The sequence below is a fragment of the Maniola jurtina genome, chromosome 27 (genome assembly GCF_905333055.1).
Source record: "Maniola jurtina chromosome 27, ilManJurt1.1, whole genome shotgun sequence".
In the NCBI taxonomy this organism is placed as follows: domain Eukaryota; kingdom Metazoa; phylum Arthropoda; class Insecta; order Lepidoptera; family Nymphalidae; genus Maniola; species Maniola jurtina.
In genome coordinates this window covers 895,439-918,040 of record NC_060055.1, presented here as the reverse complement: position 1 = coordinate 918,040, position 22,602 = coordinate 895,439, and the positions used below count along the sequence as shown (strand labels likewise).

General features: G+C 37.0%; 1 protein-coding gene across 3 annotated transcripts in view; it reads left to right on the top strand.

The window, feature by feature from the left end:
* Window positions 1-6,463: 6,463 nt before the first annotated feature.
* LOC123879073 overlaps window positions 6,464-22,602 on the top strand; it is a 36,218-nt gene continuing 20,079 nt past the window's right edge. For all 3 annotated transcript variants that reach the window (XM_045926583.1, XM_045926584.1, XM_045926582.1), the window contains exons 1-9: window positions 6,464-6,557; window positions 8,287-8,364; window positions 8,543-8,642; window positions 9,333-9,458; window positions 10,112-10,150; window positions 10,545-10,606; window positions 10,994-11,215; window positions 11,544-11,602; window positions 11,885-11,913. In XM_045926583.1, coding sequence (XP_045782539.1) covers window positions 6,538-6,557; window positions 8,287-8,364; window positions 8,543-8,642; window positions 9,333-9,458; window positions 10,112-10,150; window positions 10,545-10,606; window positions 10,994-11,215; window positions 11,544-11,602; window positions 11,885-11,913 — 735 coding nt within the window. In that variant the 5' untranslated portion in view covers window positions 6,464-6,537. The remainder of the gene's footprint in view (window positions 6,558-8,286; window positions 8,365-8,542; window positions 8,643-9,332; window positions 9,459-10,111; window positions 10,151-10,544; window positions 10,607-10,993; window positions 11,216-11,543; window positions 11,603-11,884; window positions 11,914-22,602) is intronic.

Sequence of the window (22,602 nt, the reverse complement as noted above, 5' to 3'; positions counted from 1 at the left end):
ACCCAATTTATAAGTTTTGATTCTCTTGAAAGATGACACACAGACAGACAACGAAGTGGTGAAGGAAAACATCGTCAGGAAACCTGCATGCTTAAGAGTTGGCCATAATGCTCCCTCAAAGGTGCATGAGGTGTGCCAATACGTGCTTGGCCAGTGTGGTAGCTTCTCATTCTGAGAGGAGACTTGTGCTCAGTAGTGAGCCGGCGATGGGTTGATCCTGATGATGATGAATTTTAAAGGTATTTTGTCAAAGTAAATAAGCTGAGTTCAAGCAGATAAAATATAAAGAAGGTGCGCCTAATGCATCATCCAAACCTGCGCGACAAAGCGACTAGGATGCGGGAACCTCAGCCGCGCGGAGGGTCATCGCCTCCTACGATATTTAATGGTGCCATGCACACCTACGCGACTACAACAGTCGAGGCTTCAACATCTTTATTTTTCTACAGATACCTACTGAACCCTAAAAATAGTTTGACTATGGTTTGGGTTTGGGTTGATTGTTCGTGGCCTTTGGTTGACTGTTATATATTATAATTGAATTGATGTTTTCTCGTTTAACTGTGATTATAATATTTTATAAATTAGAAACTCCGCGCCTACGATCCAAAGTATCGGAGTTTTCCAAAACATTATTTTCAAATAAATAATTATGTATCTAAGCAACGTCCATCTTGACAGCTTGACATTTGCCAATTGACATAATATTATGAACCTCTGTTACAATAGTGAAAGATCCCAGGGCCACCAGCCGTCACGTATTTTCTGACGAACGAAATGTGGACGATTGAGTAGTGTTAGTATGTACTAAGAACGCATGCCTACAGACCTGCTAGCTTGCTTAGACGGCCAATTTTCAGGTATCAGGTAATCAAGGTACATAAAAACATTACTTACCTCACGTAAATTCTCCATTTTTTTTAATTTTTAGCTGATTTTTTTTTATATTAATAATTAATTGACATAAGTAAACTATAAGAGAGTGAGAGAGAAGTCAATATATCCTAATACATGTCTTACTCAGTCTCATGCGCGTAGATAATGATGCCCTCACGCTCAAACCCACAGAGGCATTAAAATTGAGTTTAGGGGATGATTGGCCCTCTGGATCGGTCTGTCTTCTTGTCAAAGGTTTTAAAATAGTTGTCTGGTGGACATATATAAAAATGGAGCATCAGAATTTACGTGCAGTTAAGTGATTACTTATTTTGGGAGCTTTAAAGCGTCTGCAAAGCAATACGGCCGACGCGGGAAGTGTCTGGGAGTATTGGCGACATATTGCCTAAAATATACGTAAAAATCAGTTTGGAGAATTTACGTGAGGTAAGTAATGGTTTTATGTACCTTGTTTATCAGATACCTGAAAATTGGCCGTCTAAGCAAGCTAGCACGTAGGCTAGGCATGCTTTCTTAGTACTTACTAACACTACTCAATCGTACATATTTCCTGTGTCAGAAAATACGTAACCTCTGGTGGTCCTGGGATAAAAGTAATAAGAAAACCAGAAAAGAGCTGATAACTTCCAAACGGCTGAACCAATTTTTTTGGATTATAGCTAAGAACACTCTCGATCAAGCCACCTTTCAAACAAAAAAAACTAAATTAAAATCGGTTCATTCGTTTAGGCGCTACGAGGCCACAGACAGATACACAGATACACAGATACACAGATACACAGATACACAGATACACAGATACACAGATACACAGATACACACGTCAAACTTATAACACCCCTCTTTTTGGGTCGGGGGTTAATAATGAGTTTGACATGAGTTACTCACAAATTAGTCGATACTATGACTAATTTCTTAAACTGGATCCTTTCAAGTAAAGATTATTATACAGATTGTGAGGATGATACTGCCATTGTCGCAATTTAAATGCCATAAGCCTACTTTGTCGTATTTTAGTTAACAAATTGCGAAAAACCAAATTAAATTTGAATTTCGCGGGCGGACCCGTGTCATGGACCTTAAAATGTTTTTCTCGAAGTACAAGTCGGCAGTAACTCGAGCTCGGAATTATAGTAGGTATGGGCAATAAAGCGGGAATCGAACGTGGGCCCCCGGGTATCATGCGACGCCTGTAATTTATGTCCGTCTGTCACTCACATATTAGCTGCCAGGGCTGTCACACAAGGAAAATATATTTATTGCACTGCGTGCATTAATTCGGCACTTATGCAAAGCTATTATATACGTGACTTAAGTAGAGTTTAGGTCACGCGAGCTGTAATAGTTTAATTGTAGTTTATGTTACAATGTTTGTCTGTCCGTCTGTCCTGTATGTCAAGAAAACCTATAGGGTACTTCCCGTTGATTTAGAATCAAGAAATTTGGTAGGTAGGTAGGTCTTATAGCACAAATAAAGGAAAAAATCTGAAAACCGTAAATTTGTGGTTATATCATTAAAAAAAAAATATTAAAATGTGTTTCAATTTTCAAAGTAAGATAACTAAACAAAGTGGGGTATAATATGAAAGAGCTTTACCTATACATTCGAAAACAGATTTTTATTTATTTTTATGTATAATAGTTTTTGATTTATCGTGCAAAATGTTGGAAAAATACCCGAGTACGGAACCCTCAATGCGCGAGTCTGACTCGCACTTGTCCGGTTTTTTTACGTAGTAATCTAATAGTAAATCATTTGTGCCTGAGGTAAGGTAAGTCGAGTTTTTTTCTTTTTTTTTAGTTTTGCCGGGCAGGCGCACCCCTAGCGCCTGTTTACGCCCACCTCCAGCATTTTACCTCTTTCTTTATTTATCAGTACCCGACATTTACATTCGCCACGTACAACGTGCTTCCCGGACTCCGACTTCACCTCAAAACATCTTAGGGGTTGAAAAATTACGTACCCCCGACTAATAAATTTGATTCTTGAAAGTTTTGGTCCAAAAAATACTGTGATAAGTATGCCCCAGTTATTTTCAGCTTTTCAAGGCCCTACAGTGTAACCGATTTTGATAGTACAGAGTTATGTTACATCCCTGGGAAGGACATAGACTACTTTTTATCCCGTCAAATCAAAGAGTTCCCACGGGGTTCTTAATGGCCCATTCCATTCGTTTAATCGATTTATATGATGGTACGGAGGTAGCTTGCATCCCGGAAAGTGATACTGGCAACTTTCAATCCCGGTAAATCAAAGAGTTCCCACGGGATTTTTAAGAAACCTAAATCCACGCGGATGAAGTCGCGGGCACCATCTAGTTTATAATATTATAAGGACAAGTGTAAATAAAAAATTTATAACACCCCCGACAAGTAAAGGTTACAGTAACTAGAAAAGAGCTGATAACTTTCAAGCGGCTGAACCGATTTTCTTGGATTATAGCTAAGAACACTGTCGATCAAGCCACCTTTCAAACAAAAAAAACTAAATTAAAATCGGTTCATTACTTTAGGAGCTACGATGACAGAAACACAGACACACACGTCATACTTATAACACCCCTCTTTTTGAGTCGGGGGTTAAAAAGGATACCTACTTTTTTTTCTCTCTCGTCTGGCTTTACAAAGATTAGCCAATGTCAAGTTTGTAGTTATTTGTAACAAGTTAGTTAAACTATACAAGTATGGACCCCGTCTGTGCCGGCGCTCGCCGACACACGCACGGCACCCCCTTAGAGCGCTTTCCAGTCAGTTTTAACAAAAAAAAACACTCCAAAAAGGCAGAGCACGCCCGCCAGCTAACACCAACACAGACGAAGTCGATACCTACTTAGACAATGAATTGAATAGGTATGTCCAAGATTGTAAGCTTAGCGACTTTCACTTCCGATGTGGGGTGTATCCAACAGCGCCCTGGAGGTTAACCCATAAACCTGTTACCCCAAGTTACCCCACGGTAACCTGTGTGGGGTTCAAATTGTTTTATTATGTTTTACCTTATTTTTTTTCCATAAAGCTTTAGACGCCGTCTATCTTTGAGCTAGACTAATAGGTTCACCACTTTTGACGAAACCTTGTACGATGGTACCTACTGAACCCTTTGTGAACGAGTCCGATTCGCACTTGACCGGTTTTTAGGGTTCCGTACCTCAAAAGGAAAAACGGAACCCTTATAGGATCACTTTGTTGTCTGTCTGTCTGTCTGTCTGCCTGTCAAGAAACCTATAGGGTACTTCCCGTTGACCTAGAATCATGAAATTTGGTAGGTAGGTAGATCTTATAGCACAAGTACAGGAACAAATCTGAAAACCGTGAATTTGTGGTTACATCATTAAAAAAAATTAAATGTGTTTCAATTTTCAAAGTAAGGTAACTATGCCAAGTGGGGTATCATATGAAAAGGCTTTACCTGTACGTTCTAGTTTTTGATTTATCGTGCAAAATGTTGAAAAAAATACTCGAGTACGGAACCCTCAGTGCGCGAGTCTGACTCGCACTTGACCGGTTTTTTAGTTTTTGAACCCTGATCATTTTATTACTTGATATATCCACATGAATTCTTGGAGAAACCCGGAAATTGGCCATAGCCCATAACCCATAAAGTATGACCATCTACCATCATACCTCTTAAACCCCCTCGGGAACCCAGCAGCAATTATTTTGGCGGCAAAAGTTACGCATCAAATATCGTTTTATTGCTTGCCCCCGGAACGTAATGTGGTATAGGTGCGCAATTTCCTTGAGTGATACTGAAGTTTAGGGTCCCGCGGTGAAATGTTGATAAAAAGAACTCGCACGCGATTTTTACTTTGAAAATGGTTCAACTTACGTGGACGAAGTCGCGGACTTCTCCTAGTCTAAATATGTATAAGGAAAAGCTGACTGACTGATAAACTAACTGACTGGCTGATGTGTAAACGCACAGCTCAAAGTACTGGACGGATTATGAGAAGAATTTTTCTAAATTCAATCCCTAACTACCTAATGGTCGTATTTTTAACCCCCGACCCAAAAAGAGGGGTGTTATAAGTTTGACGTGTGTATCTGTGTATCTGTCTGTGGCATCGTAGCTCCTAAACTAATGAACCGATTTTAATTTAGTTTTTTTTTTGTTTGAAAGGTGGCTTGATCGAGTGTTCTTAGCTATAATCCAAGAAAATCGGTTCAGCCGCTTGGAAGTTATCAGCTCTTTTCTAGTTACTGTAACCTTCACTTGTCGGGGGTGTTATAAATTTTTAATTTACACTTGTTACTTAGGTACTTATTTCGAAATAAAACACTATTCAATTTTATTAATTTATCTATCTAAGTACATACAGAACCAATCGGTATAACGTTTTCACGCTTATCAGCTTTTATTAAAGTTTATTGAATGTTGTTTTTGAGGTACGAGCGTACTAAACATGTAATAAACAGTTAAACTGAAGCGAAGTGGGCCATTTTATTTCACTTACTTATGTTTTATAAGAATTACTGCTGTAATATTACGTTATTGGTTATAGACATGCGAAAGATATATATAAAATACCAGCTGATGCCCGCGACTTCGTCCGTGTGAATTTAGGTTTAAAAAAACCATGGGAACTTTTTCATAACTTTGTCACTCTTTAGGTTTTTCAAAATCACGTCGATCCGTTGCTCCGTTGCGACGTTATTGGACAAAATCAACAAACAAACACACTTTCACATTTATTAGTAACTAGATTTCGGTTTTTTAAAATCCTGCAGGAATTCTTTGATTTTCCGGGATAAAAAGTACCCTATGTCCTTCCCCGGGATGTTTCCCAAGTCCGTAACAAATTTCAGCGGTTGGGCCGTGAAAACGTAGCAGACAGACAGAGAGACAGACAGAAAGACAGACAGACAGACAGGCAGACAGACAGACAGACACACTTTCGCATTTATAATATTAGTATGGATAGTATGGACTAGCTCATGACCACGACTTTGTCCGCGTGGATTACAAAAATTTCAAAACCAAGAATTTTACTCCGTTAGGGGTTGAATTTTCAAAAATCCTTTCTCTGCGGATGTCTACGTCATAATAGCTATCAGCATGCCACAGTATCTATCGGATAGCCACATTATCCTGTTATATATTCAGTAGACTAGTGATTTCGTTCGTCGTGGATTTAGGATTTTAAAAATCCCGTGGGAACTCTTTGATTGATTGGAATAAAAGTAGTCTATGTCTCCATACAGGTTTTTAACAACTTACCTACCTATATCTCTGCAAAAAAGTCAATCCTTTGCTCCGTTTTGTGGCTTGATAAAGGGCAAACGAACACACTTTCGCATATATGGAAACTGCCATACCCCTTCTAAATTAGTCTGCTGCCATTTTGGGCTGCATCACCACTCACCACCAAGTGAGATCACTGTCAAGGATAACTCAAGTAGTAGAAAAGGAGCTCGAGCGACTATGAGTTTTATAGATAGGAATTACTGAATACCGATTTTTTGAAGTTGGTTAAAATACCCCTAGGATAAAAACCTTACTGGTTTTCATAGACCATTGATCTTCTTTGATTTGACTATCTTGAAAACATTTCTGCCATGACTTGTCATTACTTTGACATAATAAATAACATTTTGAGAGGATTTTACAATGTTTTTGCATTATAATAATCGACCATTATTATGGGTTTAAGTAATAAAAGGTAACAATATGACGCACCTAAAGATTTCCTATATTACCTAACGAAAGTCATCATCCATCCCAGCGAGGCGGCCCACTACTGAGAACCTTCTCCTCTCAGACGGAGAAGGGCATCACACTAATATTATAAAGGAGAAAGTTTTTATGTGTGTGTGTGTGTGTGTGTGTGTGTGTGTGTGTGTGTGTGTGTGTGTGTGTGTGTGTGTGTGTGTGTGTGTGTGTGTGTGTGTGTATGTTTGTTACTCCTTCACGCAAAAAGTACTGGACGGATTGAGCTGAAATTTAGAATGGAGATAGATTATACCCTGGATTAGCACATAGGCTACTTTTTGTCCCGGAAAATCAAAGAGTTCCCACGGGAATTTTAAAAAACCTACATCCACGCGAACGAAGTCGCGGGTATCAGCTAGTAGGATACAGTCGCCAAATGCAGATTAGCAGCTTTCACACACTTCGGAGAACATTATGGAGAACTCTGAGGCATGCAGGTTTACATACGATGTTGTCCTTCATCGTAGCATGTGATATTTTGATTATTTCGGCAATGCGCGGGACTGGAATTACTTTTATACATGGCATAATATTGTATACTAGCTGATGCCCGCAGCTTCGCCCGCGTGGATTGGTCAGATCCCCTGCAGCATCAGGATTGCGGAGTTGGAATCCAAATTTTTTATGAAACAATGTCGTAAAGTTCCTGTATCGATTAAAAAAGAAATGACGCAAATCGGTTCAGAAATCTCGGAGATTTCAGTGTAAATAGGTAGAAAAGCACAACTCCCTTTTTGAAAGTCGGTTAAAAAAGTAGCCTATGTTACTCCCTGGTCAATTCTCTACTTTTCTGTGAAAATCCCGTCAAAATCGGTTCAGCCGTTCCGAAGATTAGCCTTTTCAAACAAACAGACAGACAGACAAAAATTTTAAAACGTGTGATTCAGTTATACTATCGTTCAAATAACCATATGACCTTAATATGCGGTAGTTATTTCGAAATTACAGACAGACACTTCAATTTTATTTATTAAGTAATATTAGTATAGACAAATCTTTAAAAAGAGCAACCGTCGAGTTTCTTGCTGGTTCTTCTCGGTAGGAAAGGCATTCCGAACCAGTGGTAGATTTTGATGACTCAACGTACTTGTAAAAGTTTGATTAAGTCAGAAAAGTTAGAAATAAATATCCGGGATTGAACCCTAGATTCCACGAATAGACGGCCAACGTCTGAACTACTAGGCTTCTTCTACTTTCTTCTTTCTTCTCTCTGGGCTGGTTTCCGCACTTAAACGTTTCCGTCTGTTGTGCGTGCGTTGCCCCTCCCCGCCGAAGTAACTACTAGGCTATTAAGGATATACAAGTGTAAATTAAAAATTTATAACACCCCCGACAAGTGAAGGTTACAGTAATAACTAGAATAGAGCTGATAACTTTCAAACGGCTGAATCGATTTTCTTGGATTATAGCTAAGAACACTCTCGATCAAGCCACCTTTCAAACAAAAAAAACTAAATTAAAATCGGTTCATTAGTTTAGGAGCTACGATACCACAGACAGATACACAGATACACAGAAACACAGATACACAGATACACACGTCAAACTTATAACACCCCTCTTTTTGGGTCGGGGGTTAAAAATGGTAATTAAGGATGTAAAATGGTTATTAAGGATATAAAATGATCATTAAGGATAAAAATGGTTATTAATTATTGTATAAATTGGTTAATTTTTAGTCATGGAAGGAAATCGGATAAGGAAACTCAGTCGCCAATGTTGAAAATTTTCAAGGATATTATGCAAAAGGAGAAGACGTAAGTTTTAAGGGTCCCGTAATAAAATAAGAAACCCTTATAATTTTGCCCAGTTCATCTGCGTCAGTCATCATTAATTACATAATAAGTTTCGATATTTATCTTGGTATCGTTGAGAAAATTGATTTTTTTTTCTCGCTATCCTCTATTTTTGTTTTTTTAAACATTTATTTTTCAGGGATCCCGAAAAAACTAACTTACTGAAAAGTGCCAGAAACAAACTGAGGGAGAAAAAGCGGAAATACTACTCGGATTCAAGGCCAAAGACTGATAATTATGTTAGTACTAAAAGATCAACCAACATACATTGTATATGTTGGTAGATGTGTTTACTTTGTAAACAATGTATAAATAATAATATTAAATCAACACAAATTCTTGAGAACTTCTTGATGATTCTGCATGTTTTTTGGATCCATTTCGGCAAAAAGAATCTTGAAAATTTCAGATTGCGGTCTACCGAAGTTATGACGGTTCGAAAATACGATGGAACGCTTTCAGAAAGGAGAGATAGTGCCCCGTCCTTTAATTTGGCTCGTCTTGATATTCAAACCCACAAAGGGACCTATTTACGCAAACCAGAAACAATCCACCAGTGCGGAGAAAAAACAGGTTTTGTCTAAATGATGTGAAAAAACCCTGTTTATTATTTTTTTAAACTAGACAATGTTGTGAATAACTATTAAAAGTATATATTTTTTCTACACACAGTTATTACAAAAACTAAGTCTGCGCTATCCGTCCGTCCGTCTGTCTGTTATCGGGCTGTATCTCATGAGCATAAGTAGAGTTGAAATTTTCACAGAATGTGTGTTTGTATTGCCGCTATAACAACAAAAAGTAATTCAAAATGGATCCAAGGTAAATAAAAGGAACTAAAAAGTGTGTTATTTCTTGTACGAGGTACGGCTACGGAACCCTTTGTGTGCGATTTTGACTCGCACTTGACTGGTATTCATTTTTTTCAGAGATCGTATGACTCTAGTAGTACTGACAGAGGTACTCATAAAACTAACAAGCATGGTAAAATCACAGTGCAAAATATACAAGAGGCTAAAAACGAAAATCCTAGCCGTGACAGATCTGGCAGTTCGGTATGTAGAAATCTAAAGTCATCAAATATAATAATAATAATAATAAACATTTATTTCGGACTATTCCATTCATCCATATAGTGTTAGTAACAGGGTCTTATGAACTATGTTAGTAATTAAATTAAATTAAATCAAATCAAGTCAAATGAAATCAGATTAAATTAAATCAAACCAGATTAAATTAAATTAAATCAAATCAGACCAAATTAAATTAAATTAAAATAAATTAAATCAAATTAAATTCAACTAAACTAAATTACATTATTATTAATTGTCAAATTAGGCTCAGTTCATGTAGCTTCGGGACCACTGGGTGTTCATATGATATGATATCAAAGTCAAAGTCAAAGTCAAAATCGCGATCAACCCATCTTTATTTAACCCCCGACCCAAAAAGAGGGGTGTTATAAGTTTGACGTGTGTATCTATGTATCTGTCTGTGGCATCGTAGCTCCTAAACTAATCAACCGATTTTAATTTAGTTTTTTTTTGTTTGAAAGGTGGAAAACTCGGGTTAATGCCCCACCTACGACGCGGCATTGACTTCGAGTGACCCATCTACGATACGTTCCTTGACCTCTAGCGTCTAAATAAAAGCATCAATCAGATTTTAGGTTCTTTGAGTGCAGATTCGATTGGTTAATTTTTTTCAGGCTTTTGCTGATGGTAGAAGAGAGAGTTGGCGGTTTTGGGTTAGTCAGTTTTTTATTATTATTCAATTACAACTAAGTAACCCTTGACTGCAATCTCACCTGGTGATAAGTGATTAACTCTATGATGGATCCGGGCGGGGTATGGCAGTTTTAAAAATGAATTAGTTATATCTAGGAGATTCCTAAAAGATTTGATTAAATCCCGGTTTTTATCATTTCCCTGATAGATACGCCTTATGACAATTCTAAACTCTATCACCGGTTCGAAAAACAAAATCTATTGAGAAAAGCTGGCAACAAACTCGGAAATTGCTCTTTTCAATACTAAAATAGATATTATAATTATTTAAATATTATTAGTTAGACATTGAACTGAATATCTATGACTCATTAAAATCTAGAAAATATAATGTAATTGTCATTTTTTTTTCAGAAAGACAATAAGTTTACATCTAAAAATAAATCCGATGACACTTGCTCATGCGTTTCTTGCGCGTAAGTTTTTTTTTATTCAGATACAAGTTAGCCCTTAACTGCAATCTCACCTGGTGGTAAGTGATGTCGCAGTCTAAGATGGTAGCGGGCTAACCTGGAAGGGGTATGGCAGTTATTATTAAACCCCTTTGGTTTCTACACGGCATCGTACCGGAACGCTAAATCGCTTGGCGGCACGGCTTGCCGGTAGGGTGGTAACTAGCCACGGCCAAAGCCTCCAACCAGACCAGACCAGTGGTTTAGAAATTATAATATTCCAAACAATGCCGGGAATCGAACCCGAGACCTCCCATTAATAAGACCACAGCGCTAACCACTGCACCAGGGCGGTCATCGAAGTTTTTTAAATACTTTATATTTTGACTTTGATTTTGACTTCGATTTCAGTGTAAAGAAGTTTTGCAGTTCAGAATACACATGCGTAGCGTGTCTTCTTATACTCTTCTCAGTTTCGGTGACGGTAGCCTTCCTCATGGTCTTCAAGACCATGCCTTCTATGGAAGAGGTGACGGAGAAGGCTATCCATTCGGAGAATTTGAAGAAGAAGATTCAGATGCTTAAGGAGAAGCGGCAGTTGACTGAGAGTTATGGATACGAATTTACGGAGAAGTAAGGGTTTTTTTTCCGTAGAAGAAAGTAGTAGAAGAACCCAGAGTAACGACATTTTTTTTAACCCCCCAGCCAAAAAAGAGGGGTGTTATAAGTTTGACGTGTGTATCTGTGTATCTTTCTGTAGCATCGTAGCTCCTAAACTAATGAACCGATTTTAATTTAGTTTTTTTATTTGAAAGGTGGCTTGATCGAGAGTGTTCTTAGCTATAATCCAAGAAAATCGGTTCAGCCGTTTGAAAGTTATCAGCTCTTTTCCAGTTACTGTAACCTTCACTTGTCGGGGGTGTTATAAATTTTTAATTTACACTAATTGTCATTCCTGCAGAAGTAAATGGGACGATTCGTTGAACCCTGTTGGCAGTTATTCTAATATTTTGGGCTCTGGTAAGTAAATAAACTATAGATATTAGGTATAGAGAAAAATTCCGACGAATTTAGAACCTCCTCCTTTTTCCGAAGTCGGTTAAAACGTTCTGACTGAGTCATTATTGGCCAGCCCCAACCCTTGCACCTAGTAAGCAAAAATTTTGCATCCCCGGAGTTGGACATAGGTAACTTTTTATCCCGCGAAATCAAAAAATTCTCTCAGGATTTTTAAAACCCTAATTCTTTATAAACTTTTGAGTAAGTAGATATAACTTACTAGTTAATTTTTTTTAATTACAGAGTATACCGGAAATAGTTACAAAGGATCGGTGAGTGGATATTGTTACAAGACTTCGTCTGTTTTGGTGTTAGCTGGCGGGCGTGCTCTGCCTTTTTGGAGTGTTTTTTTTGTTAAAACTGACTGGAAAGCGCTCTAAAGGGGTACCGTGCGTATGTCGGCGAGCGCCGGCACAGACGGGGTCCATACTTGTATAGTTTAACTAACTTGTTACAAATAACTACAAACTTGACATTGGCTAGTCTTTGTAAAGCCAGACGAGAGAAAAAAAAAATATTGTTACAATAACTAAGTATTAGGTACTTGTAAATTATACAAATTCAAAATATTTTATTCAATTAAACTTTTACAAGTGCTTTTGAGTCAAAAATAGTCTACCAATGGTTCGGAATGCCGATCTTACCGAGAAGAACCAGCAAGAAACTCGGCGGTTGCTCTTTTCAAGTGTTCAATTTACAATAATATGCCATATAAAAACTAAAGGAAAAGGTGCCTATAAGTAGAAATAGTTAAACGCTTATAGAGAAGCTTCCCTTGCTAAAGGTTCTCGTCCAATCAAACTACTATTTGTTCTGTGAATCAAACTCAACGAAATTTTCGAGATTTCCATAAAAATGTGTAGTTTCAAAGTTACACTGGGTAAAACATTTGTATGTAGGTAAATATTTGTGTACGTGTATCTAATCTTTAGAACTTAATACCTATACATTTTTACAGAAATCTGGAAAACTACAGATAAAGATTAGTTTTTTAGAACGTACCTGTAAAATGTCATTGAGGGGACTTCGTCTGTGTTGGTGTTAGCTGGCGGGCGTGCTCTGCCTTTTTGGAGTGTTTTTTTTTTGTTAAAATTGACTGGAAAGCGCTCTAAGGGGGTGCCGTGCGTGTGTCGGCGAGTGCCGGCACAGACGGGGTCCATACTTGTATATTTTAATTACTAACTTGTTACAAATAACTACAAACTTGACATTGGCTAATCTTTGTAAAGCCAGAAGAGAGAGAAAAAAAAATGTCATTGAGTTTGATTGGTTAATATTCCAATGAGAATCAACATACGTTTGTATAATCCGCGCTACAATTAAACTCCTTTAAAAGGGGGAATACACTTTATTATTGTTTGTAACTTTGCAGTAAACCCTTTGATTTAGTGCACAGTAAGATATTTTTATCAATCAGCCTTTAGGCCGTTACCATTGTGGTCATACTTTTTTAACAAAGTTCGAAATGTGAGTTACGATCGAGTTTCACCATTTCATTTTGTCCTTTTAACCCCTAACCCAAAAAGAGGGGTGTTATAAGTTTGACGTGTGTAATGTGTATCTGTGTATCTGTATGTGGCATCGTAGCTCCTAAACTAATGAACCGATTTTAATTTCGTTTTTTTGTTTGAAAGGTGGCTTGATCGAGAAATATGGCTAGTTCTTAGCTATAATCGAAAAAAATCAGTTCAGCCGTTTGGAAGTTATCAGCCTTTTCTAGTTTTCCTATAGAGGTTTTTGTGTCGTGGGTTTTTTTTTTAATTTTAAGTTATAAATGGCATGTCTTTTTATAACTAAATATAGTTACTAATTTTGAAATAAAGCTAAACAAAGAAAAAAAAGTTAAATAATTCAAAATATTAAGTATACTCTTTTAGCCTGTCTGTCAATCCGAACTTGGCCAGCATAGTGGACTATGGCAAAACCTTTTACATTCTGAGAGGAGACCAGTGCTCAGTAGTGACCCGGTGAGGGGTTGTTGATGATGAAGAGTCTTTTAGCTAAACCTGGCGTTAGCGGTGAAGGATAACATCATAAGGAAACCTGCATGCCTGAGAGTGCCCCATAATGTTCTCAAAGGTGTGTGAAGTCTAGGGTTGCCAACCGTACTATAATATATATTATTGTACTGTATTTCGGGTCTGCGTACTATATACTGTTGAAGAAACATATAGTACGCAAAAATACTATATTTTCAACACAAAATCTAAAAACCAAATATCTTTTATTTGAAAAAACAGAAAGGATATTTTCGGTTATGGATTCGAAGTGGCGAGAAGGAAGAAACAGATGTAATGTCATATTAATAAAAAAAATGAACTTTTGATTTACGTTAATTTAAAAATTTATTGTGATAAAGCATAAATGACACTTTTATTTTGTACAAAAAAATGTTAAAAAAAATGCAAGAAGTGCAAACAAATATAGTTTATAAAAATAAATTAATGATAAATATATCTTCGCCTACTTTTTGCGTTTTCCATAAAATACTATATATTTTTTAAGTGTACTATAGTTTTTACAGCTTAGTCTCAAAAATACTATATTTCACTGAAGAAATGTTGGCAACCCTAGTGAAGTCTGCCAATCCCCACTTAGCGAGCGTGGTAGACTATGGCCGAACCTCATTCTGAGTGGAGAAGGTTCTCAGTAGTGTGCCGGCGATGGGTTGATTGATCATGATGACTCGTAATAGTGAATCTCGAAATCATTTAAAACGCGTGGTAACGGTTCTTTCCCTTTTGTAAAAAAAAGCTTGTTGCGGGTATGCTGGGATCATCCAAGGCTTTGAGTACTGTCGACAGAAAATGTTTATTTAAGTTGTCACTTTAATTTTAAATTAACCTATTTTCTTGACTTATTTCGTTCACCGAAATATAATTAAGGTGGAAGCTACGGGCCTGCCCGCGAAATTCAAGTTTAATTTGGTTTTTCGCAATTTGTGAACTAATACGACAACGTAGGCTTATGGTATTTTAATTGCGACAATGGCAGTATCATTCTCACAGGTTTATATAAAAATCTTTACTTGAATGGGTCCAGTTTAAGAAATTAATTCTAGTATCGACTAACTTGTGAGAATAGTCGATACTAGAATTAATTTCTTCCGGTGTCGGAGCGATACGTGCGTCGAGTGTGTTCTTTTGGATTTGTGTGGTGTTGCGTGGTGTTGGGGCTTGCTTTGTAGCTGGCTTTTCCTGCATGCTTAGTAGTGGAAGGGCGGATGATACTTATCGCATGCTGCATGTTGTGCCATACAGATTTGCCTTTTTCAGCGTATTATAGAAAATTAAGCTTTTGATTCCTATTTTTGACGTGACAACGTCTTATAATTCGATAGAGCCGGCTGCACGCACGAAAAAACATGACTCATGCGGCGTTACCTCGCTCTGAGGCGTTCCATGTAAGGCTTGAAGTGCAAGCGAGAGCGCGGAACGAGCGACAAAAAAGCACAATCGGCCTTTGTTGTCACGTTCAACTATCGTCAGTAAGCCGACTTTACAGACAACCAATTTTTTTTTTTTGCGACCAGTCCATTCAGATCTAGACGGCAGGCATTATTTGCTTGCCTGCGGTATTGTACTACAAAGTATGCCTGATGTATTAGGCGGGGTAGAGTTTTGAAGGATTTTGTAAAAAAAAAATACAAAAAAAAATTACTTATTTCGCTCGATACCCGCGACGCTAGTGCGTGACTTGGGTGTAGAATTTAGCGAAAACGTGGAAATGAATTTACATGATATTTTCCCTTGGAAGGGAACATTTTTCTTCAATTTTTTTGACGGTTGGTAGACACTTAGGCACCCCTGAAACAGATATATATTGAAATAAACTTTTAGCATTGCTCTCTCCGTCACTTACTCCATACAATCGTAGTTCCAATTTCATTTGAATATTAAGCAACCAAAGTCCATGAAATTTTGCAGACATATTCTAGAAACTAATATGCCTGTGGTGTTTTAGATTTTTTCTAAAAATATGTACTTTTAAAATTACAGAGGCTCAAAGATTTGTATGTGAATTTTTAAGACCGCGTAACTTTGAAACGGTTTTATTAAATCCTTCGGTAGCTAGCTAGCTACCGAAGGATTTAACAAACTGACATAACCCTTCCAGGTTAACCCGCTTCCATCTTAGACCGCATCACCACTCACCAACAGGTGAGATTGCAGTCAAGGGCTAACTTGTATCCGAATAAAATAAAAGTTTCTATTAAATTCCATAGGCAATCACACTAATATTATAAAGGAGAAAGTTTGTATGTGTGTGTGTGTGTGTGTGTGTGTGTGTGTGTGTGTGTGTGTGTGTGTGTGTGTGTGTGTGTGTGTGTGTGTGTGTGTGTGTGTGTGTGTGTGTGTGTGTGTGTGTGTGTGTGTGTGTATGTTTGTTACTCCTTCACGCAAAAACTACTGGACGGATTGGGCTGAAATTTAGAATGGAGATAGATTATACCCTGGATTAGCACATAGGCTACTTTTTATCCCGGAAAATCAAAAAGTTCCCACGGGAATTTTAAAAAACCTACATCCACGCGAACGAAGTCGCGGGCATCAGCTAGTAGATCATAATACTTCCAATACTGTACCAAAACAGATGATATTTCCTCATAGTGGCGTGCTGCTGTCCCATTAGTATCGGATCCCCGCTGTAATAGATTCCCCGTCCCCGCTGCCACTTCACGCCTTGAGACCTATAAAATATACTAGACATAAATCACTGAGACTCTGTCTCCACTCGTAGATAGGACATAGCTATAATCTATTTTTAACCCCCGACCCAAAAAGAGGGGTGTTTTGAGTTTGACGTGTGTATCTGTCTGTGGCATCGTAGCTCCTAAACTAATGAACCGATTTTGATTTAGTATTTTTTGTTTGAAAGGTGGCTTGATCGTGAGTGTTCTTAGCTATAATCCAAGAAAATCGGTGCAGCCGTTTAAGAGTTATCAGCTCTTTTCTAGTTTTCTTGTAGAAAAGAAGGTTAGATAGCCGTTAGGTTCATAATATTATATCAATAGACAAATGTCAAGCTGTCAAGATGGACGTTGCCTAAATACATAATTATTTATTTGAAAATGATGTTTTGGAAAACTCAGATACTGTGGATAGTCGGGGGTGTTATAAATTTTTAATTTACACTTGTATAGCAGTGCGAATATACATGTTTGCTCGCTTATAATATATGCAGTACTAGATGATGCCCGCGACTTCGTACGTATGGATTTAGGTTTCTGTAAAATCCCCATCATTTAAAAATGTAAATATATAATAAGAAAATTAGTAATTTAAAAAAACCTAGGGGTGATGTATATAAATAAATATAAATGTAAATTAGTATTATTAATAGGATAAGTCTTGTTTATGTATTACATTTTATATACTTAAGATGGAAAATCTAGTACTTATTAACATAAAGTGTAATGATTGCATGTTTCAGTAAATAAAGGCTATATTATTATTATTATTATAACTCTTTGCCTTTCCGGGATAAAAAGTTGCCGAAGTCAATTTACGGGGTGTAAACTCTATACCAAATTTCATATAAATCGGTTAAACGGATAGACCCTTAATTAAGAATCCCGTAGGAACTCTTTGATTTTCCGGGACAAAAAGTAGCCTATGTCCGTCCCCGGGATGTAAGCTAACTCTGTAGCTTTCATTTTAGAATAGAATATATATTTTTAACCCCCGAACCAAAAAGAGGGGTGTTATAAGTTTGACGTGTGTATCTGTGTATCTGTCTGTGGCATCGCAGCTCCTAAACTAATGGACCGATTTTGATTTAGTATTTTTTGTTTGAAAGGTGGCTTGATCGTGAGTGTTCTTAGCTATAATCCAAGAAAATCGGTGCAGCCGTTTGAAAGTTATCAGTTCTTTTCTAGTTACTGTAACCTTCACTTGTCGGGGGTGTTATAAATTTTTAATTTACACTTGTATTCAAGTAAACTCTTACAAATAATTTTGAATCGTCAAAATAATTTACCACTGGTTCGGAATGCCATTCCTACCGAGAAGAACCAGCAAGAAACTCGGCGGTTGCTCTTTTCAATAGTTCAATCTACAATAATATTTATTATCTTACTTGTTTTATGTGTGTTTCATGGCACTTTCATGTATACAAAATATGTACTTAAATTTTCTCACAAGCAATTTTTTTATAATGCTAGGCAAATACATCGCTAGGAATATCTTTTCTATCAATGGAAGCATGCCTAACCTGGCTTATAGAAAAAGGTGCAAGGATCTTAGTATGACTTTAGTGAGACGTATAGGAAAGAAAATTGTTAAGAAAAACTTTTTTAATATTATTGAGGGTTCTGTACATTATTGGTCTCATCTGTATTTTCTTATAACAAAAGTGTAACTGGATGATTTCTGTAAAAAAAATCCTTGGAATGTTTGTCTGTCTGTCTGTAACTTGGTATGGATATACATACTCGTAAGTAGGTTTAACCTATTAAGGCTCGAAAAATATAAGGGTTTCTTCGGGATACGGAGTCAAAACTTTTATCAATATTTTTCCATATCTCCATCAAATTGGAACAGATTTCCTAAATTTTTTTTAGAAAGATTTACTATCAGATTGGTCTTGTCAGTCAGTCATTACATCCGTTTTTATTATTATATAGACTAACTTAACTTGACGCGATTTTGATACGCTAAATATAGTCCACTAAGCTTAGGTCTTTTTTCCGGTAGGAGGCTTCGGTCGTGGCCAGTTACCACCCTCACCAAGCGATTCAGCGTTCCAGTACGAGGCCGTCTAGAAACCAAAAGAATATGGGTTTAATGAAAACTGCCATACCCCTTCCAGGTTAGCCCGCTTCCATCTTAGACTGCATCATCACTTACCACCAGGTGAGATTGCAGTCAAGGGCTAACTTGTATTTGAATTAATAACAAATTATTAAGTTCAATAGAAAATATAGTGCTTTAGGAAGCATAAATAGTATCATAAATATTATAACGTAAAAATTAAAATACCATTTTTCTTTAACAATTAAGGAACCCCAAAAAAAGAGTTGTCTCTATATCCGAGTCCCCACAAATCAAACAAAGCTCTGGGGGGAATAAATACAGCCTTAAGACTTGCTATGATTTGTTGTCTTGTTGTATCACAATATACAGGGTGTTTCTTTTACGAACAAATTAAAAAAAAAGCAAAATAATATGTTTCTTTTACTCAAAACAATAAAAATAGGTACCTACTTACATAATAATATAATATGTTCGTGATTAAAAATTATTTGAATGTTTAATTAATAATACAGCGTATAGTAATAAGATTAACCACAATATAACTATGTTTTTTTACAAAAAAAAACAGTCTGACTAGCTATTATTTGTTTTCTTGTAACACTTATTTATAATTAGTTGTAGGTATATTATTTGTTATAACGAGGAAAACACATAGGTGCATGATAAAAAATGCGAATCTTTTTATTGTTTGTATTGCGCCTCTTACGCATTTCAGCGTGGTCTTTTAAGTCAGTTAATTCGTTAATACCAAGGTTTAGTCGTACATACAAGGATTTTTTATTCATGGCCATCGATTTATTTTGTGATTCATTGGCTAAAACACTCAAGTTACTCAAATCACTTGAATCTTCAGTAGAATAGAATATATCAGGACCTAGTAGTAAGTATATTATATTTTAGATAATTTAACGTAGAGCAAATATACTTTTCATTATAATTCTTTTAAAATTTGTAAGCTTAGGTATATTTTCCATGTTCTTTAGGCTAGGTATGTATAATATTTTAGTGTACGACTTTTGTTTTCAATGCACGTTGTGAATGCCCTTAAATGGAGTTACATGACACCTATAGAACTTAAAGAATAAAATATTAAGTAATTTAAGTGTGTAATTCTGTTGGCGGTTCCGTCACATTATAAAATAAAATAAAAATTAAGAAAAATAGATTAAATTTCGGAACATCCTGTACATTTGCGGTGGTATCTTCACCAATTGACTCCCATTAGGGCATCGAAATAATATATTAATATTTATCGCCTAAGGGCCCTAACTTTAACCAACTTACCAAGAACCTCACACCAAAAAACATGAACCTTATTCCTTTACCATAAGGTTGAAGTTTAAACACAATTTTTGTGGAAATCCCCAAAATTGGAGCCTTCGAAAATGCTGTTCAAATAAAATTAAACCTTATTTTTATAGCAAATAAGTTGAAATTAGATTGGATAACAAGCCGAGTTCGAGTATTAAAGGTGCTCTTACCAATATATCTATTTAAAAGCTCCTAAACTTATGCTACTTAAGGGAAATGTGATATAGGGGTTGTTCCTGCATTTTTGGGTTAATAAATTTTGACGTTTTATAGGTAACTTCTGTAAATATTATTTGCGTGCTCGCTTGAGTAAGGAGAGATTTTCCAACTTATATGATCTAAGTAAGTATATACTATATAGATACATATAACCCTCAACAATTTTTAAAAGGACAAAAATCTTTAATAACATGCAACAATTCAAACTACTTGGTCTATTTGATATTTTGCATGCGGATTTTAAAGCGCTACAAAATTTTCTGATTTCCTTCATCTCCACTTCAATTTGCTCCGCTCCACTCCATACTGCTTCGCTTCAGTGGACAGATAACCTTCAAAATAAAAGCTCCGCGCCCAATCCAGTGTCATCTACCTAACCCATGAAAGCTTTATAAGCACTCCATTCCACTCCGCTCCACTCCACTTCGCTTCAACTCCACGCTGCTTCGTTTCAATGGACAGATACCCTAGCAAAATAAAAGATCCGCGCCCAATCCAGTGTCATCTGCCTAACCTATGAAAGCATTATAAGTACTCCACTCTACTCCGCTCCACTCCGCTCCGCTTCGCTTCAGTGGGCATGCACCCTAATAAAACAAAAACTCCGCACCTAATCCATTATCATCTACCTAACCAACCCCTCCCTTGCTCCCTTGATTAGAAATGCGTCTTAACCGCTCGCCTGTCGCCGCCTTTGCACCATAATAAAACAACACCGCTTTGTATACAAAGGCGCATGAAAAGGACCACGGTCCGGCTGAACAATGGGTGCCCGCGGGCGCTTCGCAGATTAAAAAACACGGCGAGTAGTTTGAAATAAGGGGGCTTACAAACTGAACGGTTAATGTTGTATAGAAGCAGGCGTTACTTTGCGGAAGTCAAAGTCAAAGTCAAAATCATTTATTCAAAGTAGGCATAATTGTGAATTCCATGACATACAAGGAACCAAAAGCTTAATCCATACTAATATTATAAATAAGAAACTGTGTCTGTCGGTCTGTCTGTTTGTCTGTTTGTCTGTCTGCATGCTACCTTTTCAAGGCCCATCAGTTTAATCGATTCTGACGAAAGGTACATAGTTAGCTTATATCCCGGGGACGGATATAGGGTACTTTTTATCCTGGAAAATCAAACAGTTCCCATGGGGTCTTTTAAAATCTAAATCCACGCGGACGAAGTCGCGGGCGAAGTCTAGTTTTCAAATAAATCCACGCCGTTTCCAGAAGCCCTAAGTTAAAAACGTTCAGACAATTTTTAGATGCACTGCAGCTATCATTGTAGCTACATTACAATTGCAGACAATCATACACCGGCGTCTCGGCTGTGGGAAGACTTTCTTATCTACGAGTCTAAATCTAGATCTTATTGTATGCCTAGGCAATAGACAGAATCATCAACTTCCAATCTGAGTGTTCAAGTAAGAAAATTTGAAGGAGAATGGTCAAAAATAACTATTGGTATTCCGAACTTGGTTTTTTATTCAGTCTATACTGATAAAAATAAATGCTTAAGTGTACTATGTCGGTCTGTCATCTTTCCACCTCACATCTGTTTAACCGATTTTGACATTTGTATCTGAGATAGCTAGCACCCCAGAGATGGACATAAATGGGTAGCTCTACTTTTTATCCTGTTCATAACTGTCTTGTGTTTTCAAAAATTCCGTAGGAAAACTGATTCTTTGGGGAAAAAGTAGCCTATTTCAGTCTCGAGGTCCAATCCCAATATAATATTATTATTATTGTCCCTAGAAAAAATCATGTCAAACCCTTACTCTGTTGCAGTATGATTGAAACACAAACTAACAAACAAAAATACTTTCGCATTTATATTCTTAGTGATATACCCGCGCTTTTTTACGTCAAAATAGATTCCAAAATGGCAGTCGGGACCACAGACTATCATAACAACAAAACAGACCAACAAAGGGGTTGAAAAATATAAAAAATCGTTGCCCATTGAAGGTTCACTTTCCATAGAAAATACGGGACAACTTATTATAGTCAAAGAGAAAGGGGAAATTTTAATGAGGTAGTTAAAATATTAAAAAACTAAAGCGTTTGACGACCTCTTTGGCGCAGTGGTTGATATATGTAATAGGTATAAGTGCAAGGTCCTAGGTTCGATTCCCAACACGGACAGTTAAGAAATTCATAATTTCTATATTGCTTCTGGTCTGGTCTGGTGGGAGGCTACGGCCGTGGCTAGTTACCACCCTGCGGGTAAAGCCGTATCGCCAAGCGATTTACCGTTCCGATACAATACCGTGTAGAATACCGTGTAGATAAGGGTTTAATAAAACTGGCGTTTCCCTTACAAGTTAGGCCGCTTCCATCAATCTTAGACAGCATCATCACTCACCACCAGGTGAAATCATAGTCAAGGACTAACTGGTAATGAAATGAAAAACGTAGAATTCCGTAGCCATGCATACACACATACATACATACATAGACTGCCAAAATCATAACCCTTCCTTTTGGCTTTGCCGCAGTCGGGTAAAAAACGATCCGACACTTGAAAGCGCAGTTTTGACAGATGATGTCATCTGACCTCCAAATAAGGGGACTTAGAGGTCAGATTACATCAAAAGATAGATACCCAGCAGTGGAGTTCCATCGGTAGATAAAATATACCGCCAGCTCTTACTCTATTATAATACAAGAGCTAGACGTC